General features: G+C 33.4%; 1 protein-coding gene across 1 annotated transcript in view; it reads left to right on the forward strand.

Moving 5' to 3' along the window:
* LOC127557076 (glypican-5-like) overlaps positions 1 to 21,868 on the forward strand; it is a 646,856-nt gene extending 624,988 nt beyond the window's left edge. Inside the window, exon 6 of the mRNA XM_051990541.1 lies at positions 21,656 to 21,868. Coding sequence (XP_051846501.1) covers positions 21,656 to 21,868 — 213 coding nt within the window. The remainder of the gene's footprint in view (positions 1 to 21,655) is intronic.
* The last annotated feature ends 4,157 nt before the right edge of the window (positions 21,869 to 26,025 follow it).

Genomic DNA, 26,025 nt, shown 5'->3' on the forward strand with positions numbered 1-26,025 from the left:
TAGCCCTAAGTGCTTGAACTGACTTCAATGCAATGACTCTAGAGTTTCAGCTCTCTACAACCCTTATCTTCAAAGAGCTTAATACCAAATAAAAAGATAAGGAGCACACATATTGTAATGAAAAAGCAATATGAAAAGGCAACCAAACCCTACTTTCATTATTGTTGATAATGGGAATTTGGTTTTTCAATGTATTGTGATATTTAAATTGTGGAATTTATGTTAATAAATTAACCTTGTAGTCAAGTAAATAAGCAAGCAAGCAAACTAATAATCTCAGAGGGTTATCAAGAATGTGAAATTAAATTAATTGTTTAATGGGAGGTTCCTATCTGTAAGAAGAAATACTTAAAACTTCATCTTGTTGGTTTTCAAAGCCAACTTTTTATCTGCTATGCCATGCTAAGGCTTATTTATATTATTAGATAGTTACTATATATTATTATATAGTTGGGTTTTTGTGACTCTGGGTATTTTTCAAAGAGTAATAAATGATTTTCTTTCTCACAATAAACATATGACATCTGTAAACCATCTATTGTCATATTTCCCTGTAACTGGAGAATTTTCCCACGTATAAGATCCTGACATCTGGTTAACAAAAAGAATGAACTGAGTCTATTGAGAGATTAATTCACCAGCTGAAGGAAGAAGACTAAGTCTAGAGTCATCAGAAATTCCACCCACTAAACTTATCATCCAAGATATAGAAGATCTCTAATTAGCTTCCTGAACCAATTAAACACAAACAGGAAGCATTAGTCATCAACACTATTTTGAATTGATAGACTGACTTGAGAAACTGCATATCTTGAGGGAAAACTATGCCTTGAATTTTTTCTTCTGCTCCTCATGCTTGCTGCTTCGATATTTTTTATTTGTAAGATTTGTACATAGACAAAATTTCTTAAGAGTATTTCTGGCTGAGCATATTTACAAAAGGAGATGGTAAGAAAAGAGGAATATTTTTTTTTCTGCTTTTACCTGTATGACCCTCTTTGAGAAGCTAGTTTGAATTCATCTCCTGAGGTTGATCAACTTTTTTCAGTTCAGGATTTGAGAAAAGTTAACCTAGGTTTTCAGTGTTCTTTGAGCTTAATATATACAGCTTCAGAGATAATCCTGAAATGAACTATATATAACATAGAATGATAAAGTAATTAAACCATTTTTGCAAGTAGTTGGTAGAAATCACTTTGGTTAGGACTTGTTTAATTTTTTAGAAAGTAGAACAATTGTCTCAATTTTCAAAAAAATGAAATTATATGATGGTAAACAAATTTGATTCTTTGTAAAATTTTAAAAAATGTAAAATAATATTAGCTTTATATATGTATGTATGTATGTATGTAAAAGGAATGTTGGATGCTTTCTACTTTTATTTCTTTATTTTTAAAGAGGAATCTGAGGCCCCTGAAAACTAAAGACCTGCTGAAGATTACATTAGTACCAACCACTGGTGTTCAAAATTATTATTTTAACTTTGTTCTCTTAATTTTAAACCAGCACAAATTTTACTACAAAGGGATAGTTTATAGGTATCTGGAAAAGCACTCAATTGTCATTGAAAACCAGACCAGGTTCATCAATAACTGAAAGAATAATCTCGTTTCCTTTAAAAAAAAAAAAAAAAAAACATGTTTAATAGACTATAAAATAAAGACGATTCCATTAACATGAGAGGTGTAAATTTCAGCAAAGCATTTAACAAAATTGATCCTGATATCCTTGTAGACAAGATAGAAAGATGTTCAGTTAGATGATAATTTAACAAAATGGATTTAAGACTGGTTAAATAACCATACTAAAAGAACGAAAGGATTGAAGCTAATCTGAACAGACATCTCTGGATGAATGCCTTGATATTCTACCCTGATTCACATGGACTTTTCAACACATTTACCAATGATTTAGTTTGAGAAATAGATGAATGTTTAATGTTATTTCAGATGACAGAGTAGGATTGGGGGGAAAAAATAACACATTGCATAAGAATATGAGGTATGTGTATCTGTATGAGTGCGGATGTATATTTTCTGTCTCTCTGCCTTTCTGCCTCTCTGTTCTTCTCTGTCTGCTTCTGCCTCTTTCTCTTTTCTCTCTGTCTCTGTCTCTTTGCATCTGTGTCTATGTCTCTGTATGCGTCTGTATCTCTGTATGTGTGTTCTATGTCTTTCTCTGTGTGTCTCTCTGCCTCTGTATATGTCTCTCTCTGAGTCTCTCTGTATGTTTTTCTCTCTTTCTCTCTGTGTCTTTATGTGTGTGTGTGTGTGTGTCTGTCCGTGGCTGTGTGTCTCTGTGTGTGAGTGTTTCTCTCTGTCTCTCTCTGTCTCTCTGTGTGTGTATGTCTCTGCATGTGATTCTCTCTGTGTGTGTCTCTTTGTGTGTATGTGTGTGTGTGTTTGTGTCTCCCTCTTTCTCTGTTTCTCTGTGTGTATGTCTCTCTGCCTCTTTTCCCCCTATTTCTCTCTCTGTGTATACATATATGCTTATAGTGTACACACACTTACATATACATTCTTGAAAAGCAGAAAAGTATAAAATGAAATATAATAGAGACTGCACTTGGATTCAAAAGACCAGATTCACAAATTTATGACAGGAAAGACATAGTTAGATAATACAAAAAAATGGGAAAGTTTTAATGAACTGTTAGTTCAATATGAATCTGTGGTTTGGTACAATAGGCAAAAAAACCCTAATATGATCTTAGTCTATATTTATAAATGAATAGTATCCAGAATAAAATGATAGTCTCACTATAATCTATCCTTATTGTACTTCACTTGGAGGACTGCATTCATTTATAGACATCACTTTTAATAAGAAAAACGACTAACTGGTGTGCATTCAGAAAAAGGCACTTGCAATAGTTAGTTTATTATATGTTAAATAAGAGTGGTTCTTATCCAGAAGAACACATTTGGGAATGCATGGAAAACAATAACTCTCTTGAGTGTTTGAATGATTCCCTTGAAGAATTCTTTTGTTTAGCTACAAAGGATAGAGTTAGAAACAATGTTTTGAAGTTGTACAGAAGCTGATTGTGTTTGTGTAGCAAACTTAGAAAAGTTTGCTAATTTATAGCTCTGCTGCAATAGGAAGAATGAGCTTCCCTTCCTATATATACAAATATTATTATGCATATATTTATGTACACTATTTGTGCATGTTTATGTGAATGCCTTGGGTGTATGTACATATACATATGCATACATACATATATATATATATATATTCTATATTTTTATTCAGCCAATATCTTCCTTCTTGCCTCCCATTTAAGTCTCCCTCATCCACTGAAAAAACAAGAAAAGCAAAAACCATTGCACAAAGATGTAGTACACCAAAAAACAATTTCCACATTGGCAAGATCACTTATGTATATGTTAATTTTGCTTTCTGAATTCTTTATCTCTATCAGGAGGTGTGTAACCTTGTTACATTATGAATTATTTGGAATCTTGACTAATCATTAGCTGATAATAGTTCAGCATAATAGTATTTAAACTCACACAAACATGTAGTATGAGAAGACATCTGTCACCTAACTCTTTGCAGAGGTGAGTGATCTATAATTGTGTTACACTGCACATATTTTGGGGCCCTTTTCTTCTTTTTTACTATATTTATGAGTTATGCTGATTTGTTTCTTCTCATCTTTTTATTTAAAAATATTTTCCTTCATGGGATTGCTCTCTGTGAAAGGGAGAGAAACTAATGATATTGATAAAAATTTATTTTTTAAGATTGAGAGATAACCAACAGACAACCTCCATTCTCCAATTTAAGAGCATTTGAATTATCCAAATTTAAACTTAGAGGAGAACAGGTAGGAGAATGAATTAAGAGTTGACTTCAGTAGCTCTTAATATCATTTATTCATTCATTTCTCATGGACTCCTCTGGCAGTCTAGTGCAGTTTGTGGACAAGATAATACCATAGTCTTTCTTTAGGCATTTTTGTTGGATGTCCCACATGCTTAGAATGTTCTTCCTTCTCAATTCAACTTCTTGACTTCTTTTAGGTCCCAGCTAAAATTATACCTCTTATAAGAAGTTTTCACTAATCTCTTTAAATTCTAATGTCTTTCCTGTGATTATTTCTGATTTATCTTATAACTAGCATATTCATAAATAGTTGTTGGCATGTTGTCTCTCTCATTATTTTGTGTACTTATTGAAGTCTGTTTTTTACTCTTCTTGTACCCCAGCATAAGCAAATGCTTAATACATAACAAATACTTAATAAATGATTATAGATTGACAAAGTAAATGCTAAACTATATACAATACATTTGGTTATGAAGGAAACTAAAAGTTATTGTAGTATTTTCCCCATCCCAATTCATACACCCTTTGAAATCTTGCTACAGACCCTTAGGGATACCTAGAATTTCCAAGAAGCCCTAATTACAAACCAATTATCTACTATGTGTCAAGCACTGTGTTAAGTGCAGATAATGCAAAAAGAAAAGTGAAAGAGATCCTGCTTTCAAGTATCTTACTTTCTGTTAATGAAGACTAGTATGTACATACAAGTACATGCAAAATAAAAAGTGATTTAATGAGTAATAGTAAGTGTGGAATCAGAAAAGCCCACATTTATGAAGAGGCAATTGAGCTAAGTCTTGTAGAAAACCAGATAGTCTAAAAAGAAAATGTGAGAAAAAAGTACCTTCCTGGAGTAGGACATAGCCAACAAGAGAAAAGGAACAAAGATTAGAGATGGAGTACCACATGTTAGAAATTGATGGAAGATAATGGAGTAAGGGAAATTCCCAAATTTACTCCCAAATCCCCTCCAAACACCATTAAAATAATAGCTCAAGACAAATTCTGAAGAAGCAAAATCAATAAAAGTAAGCAATGAAACAATTTTCCAACCCAGGACAACTTAGAAGTTCAGCAAGAGCTGTCTCATTGGGGTGATATTGGAGTGCAGTCTAAGGCTACTGCACAGATCATACCAGCAACCCAGCAGTAAACTTTGGGATGACTAAAGCAGTGGTGAATTTTCACCACTGGAATTATCAGACTGTAGTTGTTAAGGTGGTCAGATAACTGCTTAAAAGGAGATTGCAAGGGACTCTGTGCCCGTGCTGGAAGCAGGATTCTGTGGTATTCCCTATACTTAGTAGCAGGTTACAATCCCAGGGAAAGGAGGAATACTAATAAGTGCAGGGACCCTGAACACATTTCCAAGGTAGATAATAATGCAATCTAGAGCACAGGCCAGGAGAGCAAACACCACACTTCTACTTAGGTCCTACAATCTTGCCAGAACTGAAAATTTATAAATTCCCAGAACTAGCGACATAGAAAGTTATATACCCCCTCTACCCTAGGAGCAGAGTTCAAATCTAACATAAATTTAAAAGTCAAGAAATTTGCTTAAAAAATGAACAAACAACAAAATCTCTCTCTCTCTCTCTCTCTCTCTCTCTCTCTCTCTCTCTCTCTCTCTCTCTCTCTCTCTCTCTCTCTCTCTCTCTCTCTCTCTCTCTTTCTCTCTCTCTCTTTCACACACACACACACACACACACACACACACACACACACAGCCTTAATGAAAAATGTGAATTGGTCTCAAACTCCCAAATAAGAATTCCTGGAAAAACTCAGAAAAGATTTTTAAATTAAAGAAGATAGAGGAAAAATTGTCTTGTATTTGGAAAAATCAAATTTCTATTCAGCTCTAGTCTTTTCATCAGAAATACTTGAAATTTCATTTCAATTCATTAAATTTCATTTTTATTTTGTTATGTCCAATTTTCTCTCTGAAAACTATACTCAGTTTTGCTAGACAAATTATTCTTGCTTTTAATCTACTTCCTTTGTCCTCCAGAACATTTCAAACACTTTTTTAATTATTCTTATTCTTATTATAGAAGCAGCAAAATCCAGCATTACCCTGATTATGGGTCCATAATATCATTTTTTTTTCTTTCTGGCTACTTGAAATAGTTCCTCCTTGACGCAGGGGCTTTTTAATTTGACTCTATTCTTCCTGGGAGTTTTCATTTTGAGATCTTTTTTAGGTGGTGATTAGTGACTTCTTCCAATTTCAATATTCTGTTCTATTTTAATAGCCTTTTAGATAGCAGGACAATTTTTCTTTCCTTAGATGATGTCTATTTTTTCTGTTTTTCTGGGTTTTTTTATCATAACTTCCAGATAGCCATAAATTTTTATGTTATCTTTCCTTGATCTATTTTCCACTTCAGTTATTTTTTCCAATGTTCCAATACTTTATTCATCAGTGCTACTAGTGCATTTGTATTCAAAAAAGAAGTTTAAAAAATAGAAAAGCAAAGAATTTATCTATCTATCTATCTATCTATCTATCTATCTATCTATCTATCTATCTATTCAGTTTCAAAGAATTGGGAATAGAGAAGATACCCATTAACTAAGGAATGACTGACCAAGTTATGATATGTGAGTGTAATGAAAGATTAGATGATTTCAGAATAACCAGCAAAAACTTAAATGAACTGAAGCATGTTGATGAAGAGCAGAATCAAAAGATTATGCATAGGAACAGCAATATTGCATGATGATCAATTATAAAAGACTTAATGACCTAGTTATTTGGCAAACATACACTCATCTAAGATAATTCCATATTTATGATGAAAAATGTTATTCATTCCAGAAAAAGAACTAATACAGTCTGAATGCATATTGAAGCATAGTTTTACTTTTTTCTTGGAATTTATTTTTGGTTTGTGTTCTTTTTCATAACATGACTTTTATGGAAATATGTTTTGCATGAGTATACAGGTATAACCTCTAGCAAATTGCTTGCCTTCTCAGTGAGATGGGATAAAGGGAGGGATCAGAAAGTGAGGAGAAAATTTGGTACTCAAAGTTTATTTAAATTAGATAGATTTAATGAAAAATGAGAAGTTGAACATTTCAGTATAGTGAAGAGTTTGTGAACTTGGATGAATAAAAGGCTGTTGATACCCTTTAAAATAATAAGGAAATTGAATATTTAGATTGGGTAAGCATGAGTGAGTTGGGAATTACATCATTACAAATACCCAAACTGATAATATAATTTAAAGACTGAAGTTTATTTTCATAATTTCAAAAATATTTCAATATTTCAAAAATCTAAATCATTAATGTAACTAATCATAATTGTAATGCAATTTAGCAAGATTCCATTCTGAAAGCATTTAATTGATCCTTCTTCAGTAACAAGTACAGAGAAAAAGACACTGTTCCTGTTACATGACAAGTTAGCTATGAACAAAAAAAATATATATTGATTGTCAGTTGAGTAGTACAGACAAACACAAGAAGCATTTAAAAGAAGGTGGAATAAATATGATTTGATGAGATTAAGAAAACTTTGGATGGCGGAGAGGAGGCTCACAGTTGCATAAGCTCCGCGCTTTCTCTCACTATCCACTTCATTACAAGCCTCTGAATCAATGTTTGACTGAAAAAAACCCACAAATAGTTACCAAGAGAAGCCATCCTTGAGATCCGCCAAGAAAGGTCTGTCTTTACTGGAGGGCTGGGACGGTTTTAGATCGGGCGCAGGTGGCGGGCAGCGGCAGTGAGAGCACGGGAGCAGAGCTGAGAGGGGGTGGGGAGTGATCGTAGCCGTCTCTGCGGGGAGAGCTTCGCTACAGGTTTGGAACCTGCAGCAAGTCAACAGCCCAGCAGAGAAGCTAGAAACTCCGGGGCTGAAGAAAACAACCGCAAACAGCTGGAGTCTCTCAGGACCTGGGCCCCCCCTCCTTCCCCCCCCACAGTGACTCAGCACGCTCTGGGATCTCAGAGCGCAGGCGCAGCACAGTCCTGCTAGTGCCTCACTGCTGCCACCTGCAGTCTGTAGAGGAAGCTCGATAACACACCCAGCCCCCCCCCCCCCCCCAAAGAAAGATTCCAGTTTTTTCTGTTTTTCTTTGGTAGTTTATCTCTGATTAATAGACAGAATGAGCAAGAAGCTGAAGAGGACTTTAACCCTTGACAGCTTCTACACAGATAGAGAGCAGACTCTAAATCCTGAGGAGACTAAAAACAGGCAGTCCCCAGGTGAATCCCCAAAGGAGGAGATCGTCTGTTCCTCAGCACAGATGAACCTCATAGAAGTGATTAAAAAGGCTCTCACAAGGGAGCTAGAAGAAAAATGGGGAAAGCAGAGTGAGGCTTGGCAAAAGGAGAGGAGGCTTGGGAAAAGGAGAGGGAGGCTTGGCAAAAGAGCCTGGAGAAAGTTAAAGAGAGAGTGGATAAAGAAGTAAAATCCTTGAAAAATAGGATTAGTGAATTGGAAACAGAAAAAAGCTCTCTAAAAAACAAAATTGGCGAAATGGAAAAAAATTCCACAGAACAAAAGAACTCAATTGGACAATTAGAAAAAGATTTTAAAAAAGTGAGTGAAGAGAATACTTCACTGAAAATCAGACTTGAACAAGTGGAATTGAATGACTCCAGGAGACAAGAAGAATCAGTCAAGCAAATCCAAAAAAATCAAACGATGGAGAAAAATGTGAAATACCTTCTGGGGAAGACAACAGACCTGGAAAACAGATCCAGGAGAGACAATCTGAGAATCATTGGACTCCCAGAAAAACATGATGAAAAAAAGAGCCTGGACACTGTCTTCCAGGAAATTATCAAAGAGAACTGCCCAGAAGTCATAGGAACAGAGGAAAAAATAAACATTGAAAGGATTCATCGATCACCCACTGAAAGGGATCCTAAAATCAAAACACCAAGGAATATAGTGGCCAAATGCCAGAACCCTCAGGTGAAAGAAAAAATATTGCAAGCGGCTAGAAAAACCCAATTCAAGTATCAAGGAGCCACAATAAGGATCACCCAGGATCTGGCAGCATCCACATTAAAAGATCGAAGGGCCTGGAATATGATATTCCGAAAGGCTAAGGAACTTGGTATGCAACCAAAAATAACTTACCCAGCGAGAATGAGCATCTTTTTCCAGGGAAGAAGATGGACATTCAACGAAGTAAGCGAATTTCATCTATTTCTGATGAAAAAACCAGAACTTAACAAAAAGTTTGATCTACAAATATAGAACTCAAGAGAAATCTAAAAAGGTAAAGATTAATCTTGGGAACTATATTTTGACTATATAGATGTATAAAGAATACATGTATACCTTGTTCTAGAAATTGATGTGGAAAGGACATTGTACCAGAAAAAGGGTAAAGTGGGGGTAGTACATCTCATGAAGAGGCATAGGAAACCTATTATATCTGAGAGAAAGAATGGAGGGGGATGAATATAGTGGGTATCTTACTGCCTTCAGAATTGGCTTTAAGTGAAAAATCTTAAGACATATTCAATCTATGGTGAAACTTCTCCCATCTCATTGAAAAGTGAGAAGGGAAAAGTGGAAAGGGAAGGAATAAGCTAAGCGGAAGGGAATACGGGAACTGGGAGGGAAAGGGGTAAGATAGGGGGAGGAACTCTAAGGTGGGGGGAGGGACACTAAAAAGGGAGGGCTGTGAGAAGCAAGGGGTGCTCACAAGCTTAGTACTTGGAAGGGGGGGAAAGGGGAAAGAAGGGAGGAAAGCATAAACCGGGGTTAACAAGATGGCAAGTAATACAGAATTGGTCATTCTAACCATAAACGTGAATGGGGTAAACTCCCCCATAAAGAGGAAGCGGTTAGCAGAATGGATTAAAAGCCAGAATCCTACAATATGTTGTTTACAGGAAACACACCTAAAGCGGGGAGATACATGCAGGTTAAAGGTAAAAGGTTGGAGCAAAATCTACTATGCTTCAGGTGAAGTCAAAAAAGCAGGGGTAGCCATCCTGATCTCAGATCAAGCTAAAGCAAAAATTGACCTAATTAAAAGAGATAAGGAAGGACACTATATCTTGCTAAAGGGTAGCATGGATAATGAAGCACTATCTATATTAAACATATATGCACCAAGTGGGGTAGCATCTAAATTCTTAAAAGAGAAACTAAGAGAGCTGCAAGAAGAAATAGACAGTAAAACTATAATAGTGGGAGATCTTAACCTTGCACTCTCAGAATTAGATAAATCAAACCAGAAAATAAATAAGAAAGAAGTCAAAGAGGTAAACAGAATACTAGAAAAGCTAGATATGATAGATCTCTGGAGAAAATGTAATGGAGACAGAAAGGAATACACTTTCTTTTCAGCAGTTCATGGAACCTATACAAAAATTGACCATATATTAGGACATAAAAACCTCAAACTCAAATGTAGTAAGGCAGAAATAGTAAATGCATCCTTTTCAGACCACGATGCAATGAAAATTACATTCAACAAAAAAGCAGGGGGAAGTAGACCAAAAAATAATTGGAAACTAAATAATCTCATACTAAAGAATGATTGGGTAAAACAGCAAATCATAGACATAATTAATAACTTCACCCAAGAAAACGATAATAATGAGACATCATACCAAAATGTATGGGATGCAGCCAAAGCGGTAATAAGGGGAAATTTCATATCTCTAGAGGCCTATTTGTATAAAATAGAGAAAGAGAAGGTCAATGAATTGGGTTTGCAATTAAAAATGCTAGAAAAGGAACAAATTAAAAACCCCCAGTCAAACACTAAACTTGAAATTCTAAAAATAAAAGGTGAGATCAATAAAATTGAAAGTAAAAAAACTATTGAATTGATTAATAAAACTAAGAGTTGGTTCTATGAAAAAACCAACAAAATAGACAAACCCTTAGTAAATCTGATTAAAAAAAGGAAAGAGGAAAATCAAATTGATAGTCTTAAAAATGAAAAGGGAGAACTCACCACTAACGAAGAGGAAATTAGAGCAATAATTAGGAGTTACTTTGCCCAACTTTATGCCAATAAATTCGACAACTTAAATGAAATAGAAAAATACCTCCAAAAATACAGCTTGCCCAAACTAACAGAGGAAGAAGTAAATATCCTAAACACTCCCATCTCAGAAAAAGAAATAGAACAAACTATCAATCAACTCCCTAAGAAAAAATCCCCAGGACCAGATGGATTTACATGTGAATTCTACCAAACATTTAAAGAACAATTAACTCCAATGTTATATAAACTATTTGAAAAAATAGGGATTGAAGGAGTCCTACCAAACTCCTTTTATGACACAGATATGGTACTGATACCTAAACCAGGTAGGCTGAAAACAGAGAAAGAAAATTATAGACCAATCTCCCTAATGAATATTGATGCTAAAATCTTAAATAAAATATTAGCAAAAAGATTACAGAAAATTGTCACCAGGATAATACACTATGACCAAGTAGGATTTATACCAGGAATGCAGGGCTGGTTCAATATTAGGAAAACTATTAGCATAATTGACTATATCAATAACCAAACAAACAAAAACCACATGATCATCTCAATAGATGCAGAAAAAGCATTTGATAAAATCCAACATCCATTCCTAATAAAAACACTTGAGAGCATAGGAATAAATGGACTTTTCCTTAAAATAGTCAGGAGCATATATTTAAAACCATCAGTAAGCATCATATGCAATGGGGAAAAACTGGAACCTTTCCCAGTAAGATCTGGTGTGAAGCAAGGTTGCCCACTATCACCATTATTATTTAATATCGTATTAGAAACACTAGCCTCGGCAATAAGAGTCGAGAAAGATATTAAAGGAATTAGAGTAGGCAATGAGGAAACCAAACTATCACTCTTTGCAGATGATATGATGGTATACCTAGAGAACCCCAGAGATTCTACCAAAAAGCTATTGGAAATAATTCATAATTTTAGCAAAGTAGCTGGCTACAAAATAAATCCCCATAAATCCTCAGCATTTTTATACATCACCAACAAAACCCAACAGCAAGAGATACAAAGAGAAATTCCATTCAGAATAACTGTTGATACCATAAAATATTTGGGAATCTATCTACCAAAGGAAAGTCAGGAATTATATGAGCAAAATTATAAAAAAGTCTCCACACAAATAAAGTCAGACTTAAATAATTGGAAAAATATTAAGTGCTCTTGGATCGGCCGAGCGAACATAATAAAGATGACAATACTCCCTAAACTAATCTATTTATTTAGTGCTATACCAATCAGACTTCCAAGAAAATATTTTATTGATCTAGAAAAAATAACAACAAAATTCATATGGAACAATAAAAAGTCGAGAATCTCAAGGGAATTAATGAAAAAAAAATCAAATGAAGGTGGCCTAGCTGTACCTGATCTAAAATTATATTATAAAGCAGCAGTCACCAAAACCATTTGGTATTGGCTAAGAAATAGATTAGTGGATCAGTGGAAAAGGCTAGGCTCACAAGACAGAATAGTCAACTATAGCAATCTAGTGTTTGACAAACCCAAAGCCCCTAACTTCTGGGAAAAGAATTCATTATTTGATAAAAACTGCTGGGATAATTGGAGATTAGTATGGCAGAAATTAGGCATGGACCCACACTTAACACCATATACCAAGATAAGATCAAAATGGGTCTATGACCTAGGCATAAAGATCGAGACTATAAATAAATTAGAGGAACATAGAATAGTTTATCTCTCAGACTTGTGGAGGAGAAAGAAATTTGTGACCAAAGATGAACTAGAGACCATTACTGATCACAGAATAGAAAATTTCGATTACATCAAATTAAAAAGCCTTTGTACAAATAAAACTAATGCAAACAAGATTAGAAGGGAAGCAACAAACTGGGAAAACATTTTCACAGTTAAAGGTTCTGATAAAGGCCTCATTTCCTAAATATATAGAGAACTGACTCAAATTTATAAGAAATCAAGCCATTCTCCAATTGATAAATGGTCAAAGGATATGAACAGACAATTTTCAGAGGATGAGATTGAAACTATTACCACTCATATGAAAGAGTGTTCCAAATCATTATTGATCAGAGAAATGCAAATTAAGACAACTCTGAGATACCACTACACACCTGTCAGATTGGCTAAGATGACAGGAAAAAAGAATGATGAATGTTGGAGGGGATGCGGGAAAACTGGGACACTAATGCATTGTTGGTGGAGTTGTGAACGAATCCAACCATTCTGGAGAGCAATCTGGAATTATGCCCAAAAAATTATCAAAATGTGCATATCCTTTGATCCAGCAGTGTTTCTATTGGGCTTATATCCCAAAGAAATACTAAAGAAGGGAAAGGGACCTGTATGTGCCAAAATGTTTGTAGCAGCCCTGTTTGTAGTGGCTAGAAACTGGAAAATGAATGGATGCCCATCAATTGGAGAATGGCTGGGTAAATTGTGGTATATGAATGTTATGGAATATTATTGTTTTGTAAGAAATGACCAGCAGGATGAATACAGAGAGACTTGGAGAGACCTACATGAACTGATGCTAAGTGAAATGAGCAGAACCAGGAGATCATTATACACTTCGACAACGATATTGTATGAGGACATATTTTGATGGAAGTGGATTTCTTTGACAAAGAGACCTGAGTTTCAATTGATAAATGACGGACAAAAGCAGCTACACCCAAAGAAAGAACACTGGGAAACGAATGTGAACTATCTGCATTTTTGTTTTTCTTCCCGGATTATTTATACCTTCTGAATCCAATTCTCCCTACGCAACAAGAGAACTGTTCGGTTCTGCAAACATATATTGTATCTAGGATATACTGCAACATATCCAACATATAAAGGACTGCTTGCCATCTAGGGGAGGGGGTGGAGGGAGGGAGGGGAAAAAAAATCGGAACAGAAATGAGTGTAAATATAATGTAATTATTAAATAAAAAAATTAAAAAAAAAAAAAAGAGATTAAGAAAACTTTGACAGGAAGAAGGACTTAAGAATGTATAAGATTGAGGCAATCAAGTTTGAGATATAGATTTCAAAATTATTAATTTATTATTCTTGTTTTTAAAGTAAATTTTTTCTGGCTTATATGATGAATAATTTGACATTTATTTTATTCTGGCAACAAAACTGATTCATTTTTAAAAATATGTACCATCTTACACAAACTATTAATAAGAATATGTGTTTCAGGGCACATTTTAATGAACTCTAGTCTCTTCCTGCTTTGATAAGGTAAAAGATCCTTCAAAATTGGAGAGCTTTCAGAATAATGAACATATGAAATAATTTTAAAATCTTGAAACTCACTGAAGAGAGTGAAAATATATATATATATATATAGTTGCCTAATAATTAGGTCATTAAGTAGAGTTCAAATACAGATATCTAAAAAGGTAGGGGGAACTTTTGAGATGCTAATTTTATAATGGGGAAAACTATGGGCAGCATTTGTGTTCAGATTTTACTCTAAAAGGTCCTGGGTTAAAGTATTATTATTGAACTTATATCCAGTTATCTAAATTATTTCATCAACATCTCCAAAATATTGCTTTCAAAAAATACCATCAGAAATTTAGTAACCATTAGTGATCAGAATGAATATTATATCTTATCCATAATTAGCAATAAATATCATGTTGGTCATAAGTTCAGAGTCCGAATCCATTTTAAAATGTGTCATATTGAATTATTCTGCCTGTAGTAAAAATATGATTTTTTAATAATAACCATCTACAAGGATTTCCAAATGTTTTACTAATTCTCAGTGATTTTTTTGAGCATGTCTTGGCAGTTGGAAAGGAAGGATCAATACTATAGACAGAATCAATACTTGTAAAAAAAAAAAAAGGAGAGAGTATGGGGAAATAAGGAAACCAAGAAACTAAGTAATTTTCCAAACAAGTTTTGAGAATGAAAGTAAAACCTGGGTCCTTTAACATGTAAATAAGATACTTCTTGAATTGTACTATTTCCTGAATCAAGATGAATAAGTGACCTAGTACAAAAAAATGTGTGTATTTCTGAGGTAGATCATTTTATCATTTTATTAAATCTTGTAAAGTATCATATTTTATTAGCTTAAGCTTTTACAATAGTCTTGCCTTAAACAAGCAGTTTGAAAACAAGTAGAATAATGATAATAATACCAGATGTTCCACATTTGGCAAAACCAATACATTAAAATGCAGATGATTTTATAAATCATTGTGGTGGAGGAGATTGTGATTATTTATTTCAAAAAATATAAAAGTCTTTTAAATAGTAAGATTCACTAGAAGACTTAAAAATAATTACATTTATAGAAGCACAAGTCACTTTCAGTGATGGGCTGTGTTCTATTGTGTCCCTTAATTTCTTACTTCAGCATATTTTCACCTTCTGTTCTTATAACTTGCTCTACATTTCATTAAGTAAGGCTTTGATGAAAGAAAAGTACTAGACACTTTATTCATTACTAAACATCTGAGACTTCTTCAAAATAGAAACTATAAGAAAAATATAAAGCAATTTCATTTTTTCTGATGATCTAAGATACCAAGAATCCTAATAAAGTAAAAATCTGATGAACTAACTACAGATGAGACTAATTCTTATTCCCTAATATAACTACTTCCTACCCATTATTCCATTGCCTACCTGCTCTAGTAAGCTATACAAGCTTACCACAGGCTAGAAACAGTATTCAATTCTGTCCCATCCCACTTTTTGCCAATTTTAAAAGCCAGAAACTTGCTCTGACTGGAGTTTTGTACTGCAAAAACACTTAGCCAGAGAACTGAGGAATAGAGAGAACTGGTATAGATCAATATATTTGTGATGCTACCATATCTAAAAAGGTGCATGCACATCCAGCTGGGGCCAGTTATGCCCCACATAGAGAAGTCACTTGGAACAGAGATAAAGGCATATGAAATGTCAGTAGGCTAGCTTGGGATAAGTCTGTTATGAGTCTCAGCTTCCTGGGAAACTAACTTTAAGAAGTCAGAAAGTGAATGATAGAGCAATGAAAGAAAAAAAAAAAACATTGAAAGTAGTAAAGATCACAGGGAAAAATATTCTGTTAAAGACATTGAGCAAGTTGGCAGGAGGGAAAGGGGAAGGAAGATATTAATAAGAGGAAGTAATATGGTCTCTACATATGGTAAAACTGATCAGATATCAATGTAGAAATATTCTAAGGAAAATGAATCAGCACCTTAAGTAGAAAATGATTCTGTGGTTCATAGAGACATTCCTGAATGATTTAAGAGAAATAAGAATTGTGAAAGCAGTGTTTATCATCCACACAGCAGAATAGAAAAAAACTCAAATTCATGGTCAAACCTTAACAAAGAAACAAAAGAAATAACAATTGATTGGGTATGAAAAATCATAGAAACAAAGCAAATTATCAAAAAGAGAAGTGAAAAAAGTATTATTAAATATATTTGTATATAAAAAGATTAATTTCAAATATAAAAAAGTGATAACTCAAAGATTATGTCTCAAAAGAATAAAACAAATCAAACAAACACAAACCTTGAAGATCTTAATTTAAGAAATAATACAGGAAAACCGTATAAAGCTTCTGGGGGAAAAAAAATTTCTGAATATGAAACACATTGCCTTCTGGGGTGAAAGGGAGAATAATTTTTTCCTCCAGATTCCAAAAAGGGGGAGAGGAAAGATGGACAGAATTATTAGATAAGTAAGCAAAAGGAAAAAAATCTAAAATAAAACATTAAAAAAATGCAGAGGTAGGGAAAGGAGCAAAATGGGGGAAGGGGGGTGAGAAGTAAGAAGAGCAGATGGGACTAAAGTAGTCGTAAAGTAATTAACTAAAGAGAGAAAATAATTGGTTTTTTTGTAGAGGAAGCAAGCAAAAATCCTAATCAGGTATATACAGAGAAAAGTAAAGGAAAATAAAACCTAAATTTCAAAATTTTTTAAATGAATGAAATCAGTCCAAAAAATGTAAAAGAGTAAAAAAATAATCAGGAAAGAAAACAAAATAACATATTCTATTGTGATAAGAATTCCCAGAATAAGAATAAGCATATAAGAAAATATTTTTCCAATAAAAATATCCAACCTTTTAAATTCCACTCAAATACTACCTATTGCAAGTAATTTTCCCTGATCCCCAACCCAGAAATGATTCCTACTTCCTTAGACTTTTCATAGAAGTTTGTAATTTACCCTTTTTTTTCCATTTTTCTTTGTATTGTATTCAATGAACTATAAATGTCTTATAGATAGAGGTTATAAGTTTTTTAGGACCTGGAGCTGTGACTTGTATACATTTATTGAATTAAGATGAGTATACAAAAGTATTTTATATATATTAGTACAACATGTGACTCACTGATGCTAGTGTCCAGAAGTGGAGGTACAAAGATTCAATGGGTTGTGACTTTGAAGTGGGACTAAAATAAATCAAGCCTGGCGCTAGAAGGTAATGCTTGTTAATATCTGAAGCAATCCAAAGTAAACAATTTTGTTAATAACATAGGGACAATATTGAAAACTATTGAAGAATTAGACCTGGACTGTGTGTGTGTGTGTGTGTGTGTGTGTGTGTGTGTGTGTGTGTTTTCCCTTTCCTCATCCTACCCTCCCAATTTAACAAAATCTTTTTTTTTTTTAATTTTTTTCTTTAAGCCAGAAAAAAAAAAAGTTATTGGGACTGGAGGAGATATAATGTTTAATTAAGGCATCACCTTTACCTTTATGGAGGTTATACTTACTAGTATGTTTTGTGAGGAATTTTGCATCTCTTGAGTCAGAGGATGTGTTATTTAATTCTTATGCAACTTCCACTCCTTGTAATTTTGCATTCTCTCAACAATCTTTAGAAAAGAGAATACTTATACTTTTGTTGTTGTTGTTGTTGTTGTTTGCTCTTGTTGGTGAGTGATTTGATCCTTCATGATTTCATTTGGGGTTTTTTTGGCAAAAGTATAGATATGGTTGATCCTTTTCTACATTAGCTCATTTTGCAGATGAGAAAATTTAGACAAACAGGCTTAAGTGACTTCTTCAGGATCACCCAACTAATAAATGTCTGAGGCCAGATTTACATTTAAGAAGATTAGTCTTTTTGACCTTAAGCCCAGAACTAATTATTGCACTAACTTGCTGCCCTGAGAATAATTATGTGCCTCTAATATGTACTTCTATATATCTTAAAGTACCTTTAATTTAAAAAAAAAGTTTAAAAAGTTCCCTTAGGAGGAAACTAGTTTGACCATTCTTTTATTTATTGAACTAAATACAAAATAAGAAAAAAAAAACAAGAGAAAAAAGAAAGACAGAAAAGGAAAATAAAATTTAAAAAGTTAAACAAACATTATTGTCATGTGCCCTGTAGAACATCAGGGAGGATTCAAACTATATAGCAATAGATTTCCGTTTCAAGAAAATATATATAATAAGACAACAAATTATATTCATGAGTATTCATCTTTGCTTTCTTATAGGTTGTTCTTTTATTTTCTACTGTATATCTTTTACTTTATTGTTTTTTCTCCTTTCATTCCCAAAGCAGGATGCAGTTAAACACAGATATATATATATATATATACATACATACGTACATACACATTTACATATATATTATGTATGTATGTATGTATACATGTGTATATTCACACCTAGGGACCTACATACATATACATATATTTATATACTCACACAGGCCTACATGGCATACATACCCACCTTGATTCTCCCACATACATATACATATACATTTACCCAAATGTAAACATACATCTAAAACAATATTTATTTCACTTACATATAATATAGATTTCTCTCTTGATTGAATCTTAAAATTTGACTTTGTCTAAGATTGATGATTACTAGTCCTACTTTTTTCTAATAAATTCCATTCTTGATCCTTGTTGTAATGTTTCTGCATATTTATTTCTTATCCATGCTAACTCTTCTACTTCAATTCTGCTCTTTAATTTGCTTTCCTATTACTTAAACTCCCCAAAGCCAGGGATCCCTCTGTTATCTCTTCTTCCTAACCCTCCATTCCCTCTTTATTCCATTCCCATTAATCTACATACCTTCTGCTCTGATTAACGTAAAATCATTTTGTACCCTACCTTATCCTTTATTCCTTTCCCATTAATCTACACACCTTTTCCCACTACTATAAATTTACTCATTCTTCTATACCTTACTGCATCCTATTCCCTTTCCTCTTATTTCTTTATAGATTTTGTAGGGTGTAATATCCTCATGGTGTGTGTGTGTATGTGTGTGTGTGTGTGTGTGTATACACACACATGAATACATATATGTTGTGTAATGTTCCCTATTTAACCCTTTCCTAATGTGAGGTTTTCAGAAGTACAAGCCTTTCTCCCCGCTTATGTCTCTGAAAGTGCTTTTCCTCTGCATCTCATTTGTATAACATAATTACTATTTTTTTTCCTTTTCTTAGACAGTATTGCTTTTTAAAAACCAGATCATACTGCCCCAATCTTTCTTTTGAGCTACTCAATCACTGATATCAATCTTAAGTATATGATATATATTTCCATCCAACACATAAACAATTTGTCCTTGTTGAATTCTTTGAAATTAAGTTTTGATATTAGCTCAAATTTTCTAATAAGTTTGGTTTGGTTGAGACAAAGGCCTAAAAATCTGCAAGTTGATTGAATGTCCATTTTTTTTCACTCAATATTAAGAATAATTTTATCCAATATTATGAATAATTTTATTCACTATTGTGAATAATTTTTCTCTTTGATCTGGGTGTTTGAAATTTGTCAATAATATCCTTATGTGTTTTCAACAAGTATCTTTTTGAGGTAGTGATAGATGGATTTGTTCTGTTCTTATTTTCCCCTCCTGTTCTAACACTCTGGAATAATTTCCATTGATTATTTCTTGCATTATTGTGTCAAGGTTCTTTTTTTTTTTTTTGGTCACAACTTTCATGTAGTACAATTATTCTCATATGTTCTCTTCTTGACCTATTCTCCAGATCTATTGTTTTTCTTTTAAGATGTTTCATATTCTGTTCTTTTTTCATTCTTCATATGTTGTTTTGCTTTTTTTCTCCATCTTTCATAGTTTTACTGGCTTCCCTTTGCCCAATTCTAATTTTCAAAGAATTATTTTCTTCTTTAGGACTCTATCTCCTTTCTGAATTGGTTAACTTCTTTATTCATAATCTTGTTTTTCTTGGATGGCTTTTATTTATTTTTTTGTTTTCCCTCAATCTTTCTCACTTGATTTTTAATGTCTTTTATGAGTTCATTCTTTCTGGGCAGGTAGCCATTTTGTTACTCGTTGGAATAAAAGAAACTTTATTTTACTTCACTGACCTCCTCCAAAAATGAACCCCAGTCTTTCCTATTCCCATAGTAAATTTCTATGGTTGGATTCCTTCTTCTCTGTTCATTAAAAACAAATAAAAACCATTAGTGTAAGCAATTCTGTCCCTGTGTTTGGGAGGATGGTGCCTCTATCTTCACTTCAGATCGCCCCTCTGACCTAGAACATCAAACCAAAAGCTTCAGCCTCCTGCAAGTGCCCACAGCAAGCAGCATCCCTGCCCCACTGCTTTACACTCATTATATTTGCTGATTGTGCTGTGTGTGCTGATTTCTTCCCACTCAGGAATATAGCTTAGCAGCACAGATAGGCCTGGAGTTCCTATTCAGCAGAGGTTCCCTCAGTCTTTCCAAATTCAGATCCCCATTCCCTATGCTGTCCAGGAGGTAAAAGTTCCTGTGGTTCAAGATAACAGCCAAACCCAGTTAGATCCAGTTACCCACTTATTTTTTCTGTGGAGCTAGCCTGAAAGTGTTTGTACTTCACACTTGTTAATTCCCATTCCTAGGTCTTTCTTCTAATTTTCTCAGATTATCCCAGGACTACCTCTGTTTTTTCCCCAAATCATCTTTGGTTTGCAGGAGTCTATGTTTACCCAGAGATGTAAATTTGTTGTGTTTGTGGGGGAAATCTGGAGAGCTTGAAATTTTCTGGCCTACTCAGCCATTTCTCAAAATCCTCTCCTTGGCTATTCTTTATGAGTTTCTAATCCTTATTTCTGCATAGCCTCAAAATGTGTACTTGAAAAATCTTATTTTTCAAATTCATTATTGCTCAAAATAAAATATTTTTTTAGATATTTTGAATCAGTTTACAAACTGCTGATGTTTTTTCTTCTTCTTTTGCTCACTGTCTCAAAAATGAGTTTGGTTTTCTACCATGCTTGAAAGAAAAAGTTCAGATTCAAATATGGAACTATTATATTCCATATATTGACCTTTGGAAAATTTGAATTTATTTCCTTCTTTCTTAATTCCTAAAGGAATTCCCAGGTAGCATCTATTCTGTGGATCACTTCTTTTCTCAATGGGTTAAGATTACTTTACTGTCAAAAATATTTTTTTTTCAGAAAAAGTAGATTTTATAGTCAATGTAGTAACCTGTGAATGCTGGCATATTTTTGTTTGCTATGTGTCATTCTTAGTTTGCTTTTGAAAGTTGTTATCATTCACTGCCAGAGTATAGCTATTGCTAATAAGACAATTGCCCATAAGAAATAATGATGACTGAAGAAGGTGATTATTACAGCATGGAATTATAGATAGAGTACTGGATTTATTAAAAGTATCATATATTCTTTATATTCTTTATGTAATATTATTCTTTATGTACATATTCTTTATGTAATATTATTCAATGAATAATTAATAATATTGTAATCATTGAAAAGGATTGATTCTGTTATATTTTTAAAAGAAACATCAGATAGATGTGACTATTTCGTAATTTAAAAACTTATAAGACTCCCTCTCACATTATTATTATTATTATTATTTGCTCTTTGTGACTAGTTACTCCGGGGTAGATCTACTCCAAAACCTGAGAGATGGGATCTACTCCAAGTGGGCAGTGGAGCACGCATAGATGATCAAGTCAGTGGAGACTGTGATGATGAAGATGGTTGTGGAGGATCAGGAAGTGGAGAAGTAAAACGTGTTCTGAAAATCACAAACTGTAAGTCATTTATATTAATGCTGTCTTTGAAGAGTCAATATGCAAAGTGAAATGAAAGTCACAGCTTAACTGGAGTTGAAAGCAAATCATTGTGGCATCCAATCAGACAGGAGAAATGTTAAAGGAATTGGAGATTTAGAAAGAAAGAATTCAGTGGCCAGTTGGATCTATTTGTAGATACTCTGGTTGTGTTTTCGTTTCTCTTTGGCTTATTCATTTCTCAGTGATTAATTTTATGAAATGGTTTTGTTACTTTAGCAATCAATGAACAGAATAATAAGATATGGAAATGATAAGCATCCGAATAACTTCTTAAAAAGTAATGTGGTAAGCAATGTTAAAGTGATAGTCTGAAATCACAATAGTGTTATGCAAATAATAAAACAACTCTGTTAGGTTCTATAATGTAGTCATAGAATGAAGTAGATTTCACTTTACTCACTCTGGTCAGACTCAGCTTAGTGAAATGAAAAGCAGGAAAAAATATGTGGAAAATTCAAATATATATTAAAAAAACATTAATTCAACTTCTAGAAATTCTTTCTACTATTACTCTACCAATCTTCTATCTTTCTTTCCTTGTATTAAAATGAAAAATGGTACATAATGGGTATATATAATAAGCACAGCAATTCTGAGGTATTCGGGTTGCTCCTGCTAATCACTTAACACTTACATATGATTGAACAGTTATATTGTCAGGCTTTCTCAAATGCATCTCTCTCTATCATTCTGTGTCTTTCTATCTACCTGTTTCTGTCTCTTTTCTCTGTTTGTATGTCTGTCAGTCTATCTGTATTTCTCTCTCTCTCTCTCTCTCTCTCTCTCTCTCTCTCTCTCTCTCTCTGTCTGTCTCTCTTTCTCCATCAACTTCCAATAAAGTAAAACTATCCTCATTGCCATAAGCATTTTTTCTTTTGAGTTTTGCATTGCTAGGGGTCCATATTGAACACAGCAAATACAATTGTATAGAAGTTAATGATGTATCTACATGAATAAAGTAATTTTCTCTGTCTAAGGAAATCCTTCTAAAAGATGTTGAATTCCATCCAGCATGTTTGATATGATTCTCATTAGATTTTAAAACAAAGTACTTAATCACATCATTAGTTCTCAGTTCATTGTAAGATTTCATATACCTTCTTGCTTCTCTAGGAGAGCCTTTCTGAATTTATTAGTGGAGAGTAAATGATTCAAGTAATACAAACCAAGTAACAGTGAAGAAAAACAAAAATACAAACAACCCCCCCAAAAAAACACTTGTTGAGAAATCTGTTTCTGACAAAATAAGTATAGACAAAAATGATGTAAGAAGCAAAGAATTGGAAGGTAGCTGTTGCTGGTGACCTACATATCATTGTGTATATGTGTATGTAAACAACATTTACTGAATTTTCCTAATGTGCAGAGAGGATAAATCTACCTGCCAAAGTGAGTGATTTGGCTATTACTATGGAACAATGAGAAGGAAGAAGAGGATGATCATCATATCACTTTCAGTATTCTCAATTTACCTTGTAAGATTTATCTTACTTATGCTTCTTTGCTTGGACCTATCAAATAAGTTTATCTCTGAAACCATTTACTCTTCTAATTGTTTCAAAAATAATTTATTAATATTTTATTTGTGTAAAAGGTCAAAGGTGAACAATCTTTTAAACTTTTGTGTCTGTAGCTATATATCCCAATTTTCAAATTGTTTCTATTATGCGTACAGAAGACAAATACACAGAAAGATACAGGGTATCCTCAATGGAACTATAGTAAGAATAAGATTCTTAAAAATCTTCTTTTTTCTAAATATTACATGTTTAAAGACATAATTATGATTCAAATCATCAGCTCTTTACAGAAAGAAAAGCATGTCTTCTTTCCTGAATTTATTTATAAGTTTAACAACTTTTTTATGAATTTATGGCCATAATTGTTTTGTTTCACAAGAGAAGCAGAGCCTCTTGTGGATGTTGTACAACTAATGATTTTCTCACAAAGTCATAACTTGTCAAGGTGGCAAGAGTGGAGTTTTACTTCAGAGCCTTGTTCTCAATTACTGTTGAAATGGACAGGTATGGTACAAGCAACCATCCATCAGAACAAAAAAAAAGAAAGATAGTTATATATGGTTTTCAGAACTCCAGACAAGCATAAAAAAAATCCACATATGCTATAAATGGGCTGCCTATTAGGTTTCTAACATTTTATAGCTGTTACCTTTCAATTTTTAATAAGTGGGCAGGAAACCACTGTGGACAGCCTGCTGAAATGAAGTGGGACAATAAGAGTGGGAAAGTATGGGTCACATTTCTATTTCTGTATGATGGTATGGTTTAATTCCCCATCTTCATTTATTTTCCTACACTGGCTAAACAAACTGAAGCAACTCCAAGAAGTCTAAATTACACAAAGATTGTGTTAACTGGATTCAGAGTTTTCATATTTTTGTAATGGTATACTAATATAACTTTGTAATTTATGACATATAAACTGGTTATCCATCAATTTTGCTAATGGTTATCTTCATTTATCTTAGCTCCTAGAATAGTTCAGAAGGTACATTATTATACCTGTACTTTTCTCAGGCATTTGGAGGGGAGATTTTTCTAAATTTGCACATCTCATATTTTTTTTTGAACTACTGCAATTCTGCTTTTCTTATAAAGCACAGTAACTTTTTTGATGCAGGAATGCCAGGTTATACTCCAAATGTCCATAAGAATTATTTATGCCTGACCTGGGCTACAGTCTTCCAAGTTCAATGGTCTGATTAGCCATAGTCAGATACACTATAACTTAACTCTGACACATTGATGTTATTTTGGTCCTCTTTGAACATGAAGGACAATAACATGTTTCACAGGCACTTATAACATATTAGAATTGTGTGTGTGTGTGTGTGTATGTGTGTGCGTGTGTGTGTGTGTTTAGACTGTACAAAATATAACTCTGCTTGCTTGCTATTAGGAAGCTATAAATATATTTCTCTTTGCTTTTGATGATTCAGTTAGGAAAAAATTCTAAATATTATATAAAACTATTTTGTGTTGTCCAACAAGAGTTGTCTAACTGCTCAATGAAGACTATACATTTCATTTTCCATCATAGTTAAGATGAAATTTAGGTGTTTTTTTTTTTTGTTGTTGTTGTTGTTGTTAAATCAACAACAAAATCATAAAGCATAGCCATTAGATTTGGAAATAAGAACAAATGTTCAAATATCTGCTTGTAATCATTACATTATGACATCATTAAAATGTATAATGACTCCCTCTCTGTTTTTTTCTGAAAACTCAAACCACTCCTAAGTTCATATTTTATGAGACTTTTGAGAACTGTGACCTCTATAATCCTTGAGAATTGTTGTTCTGCTTTGTCTCCAGGAAATGAATTTTTGTTTTTGTTTTTCTTCTTTAAACAAAGTTTAATACTTCATGCAATATGTAAAAGCTCTATTCTATGCTATTTTAGTAGTTTTAGACACAAACCATACAACCTGAAAAATATGCATAGGGTACAAATATAGTTTGGGATTCCATTAATGGGAAAACAACAAATAGAGAAAACAAATAACAAACCCTCCGAGTTTTAGTAGGATGGCGGCTAATACTATGGAACCCACAATAGGGGCCTCCACGTATGCCTTTGGCAGTCAGAAGTGGAGATGGTTGATCTATTTTACTATGGCCTGGTCAGATTCCATGTAGGTAATTGTGTTCAGAATGCAGTACTTGAAAAGGAATATTTTCTAACTACAGTATGGTCAAAGGAGAATGACCTAGATGCTGATATATTGGTGATATTTGGCCAAGAAAGAATTATCTTCAAATATTTGAAGGATTATCAAGAAGATAATTATTCATGTCGACTGATATGGCTTACCAGCATGAGAAAGTTTAGAGGGGTCATAGTAAATTTGGTTAAGGGCTGAGCAATTAGGAAGAACATATATGCTGCCATTATTTTTTAAAAAATGGATCTTTGGAGACATGAATTTTGTCTGAGAATTAAGTCAAGTTTGTGCTTGTCATTATCATATGATGACATCATTAAAGTATACAATGGCTTCTTGCCTCAGAGAACTTTTAGATCTTTTGTAGAATTTCCTAATTAGAAATCTTCACTCTGCCCCCAAGGCTTTTCACTTCCATATCATTTTCTTGTCTGCTATTACTCCCAAGCTAACTTTATTCTTGACCTAGCTTGGTCTTTG

This window comes from Antechinus flavipes, chromosome 3 (assembly GCF_016432865.1).
Source record: "Antechinus flavipes isolate AdamAnt ecotype Samford, QLD, Australia chromosome 3, AdamAnt_v2, whole genome shotgun sequence".
Taxonomy (NCBI): Eukaryota; Metazoa; Chordata; class Mammalia; order Dasyuromorphia; family Dasyuridae; genus Antechinus; species Antechinus flavipes.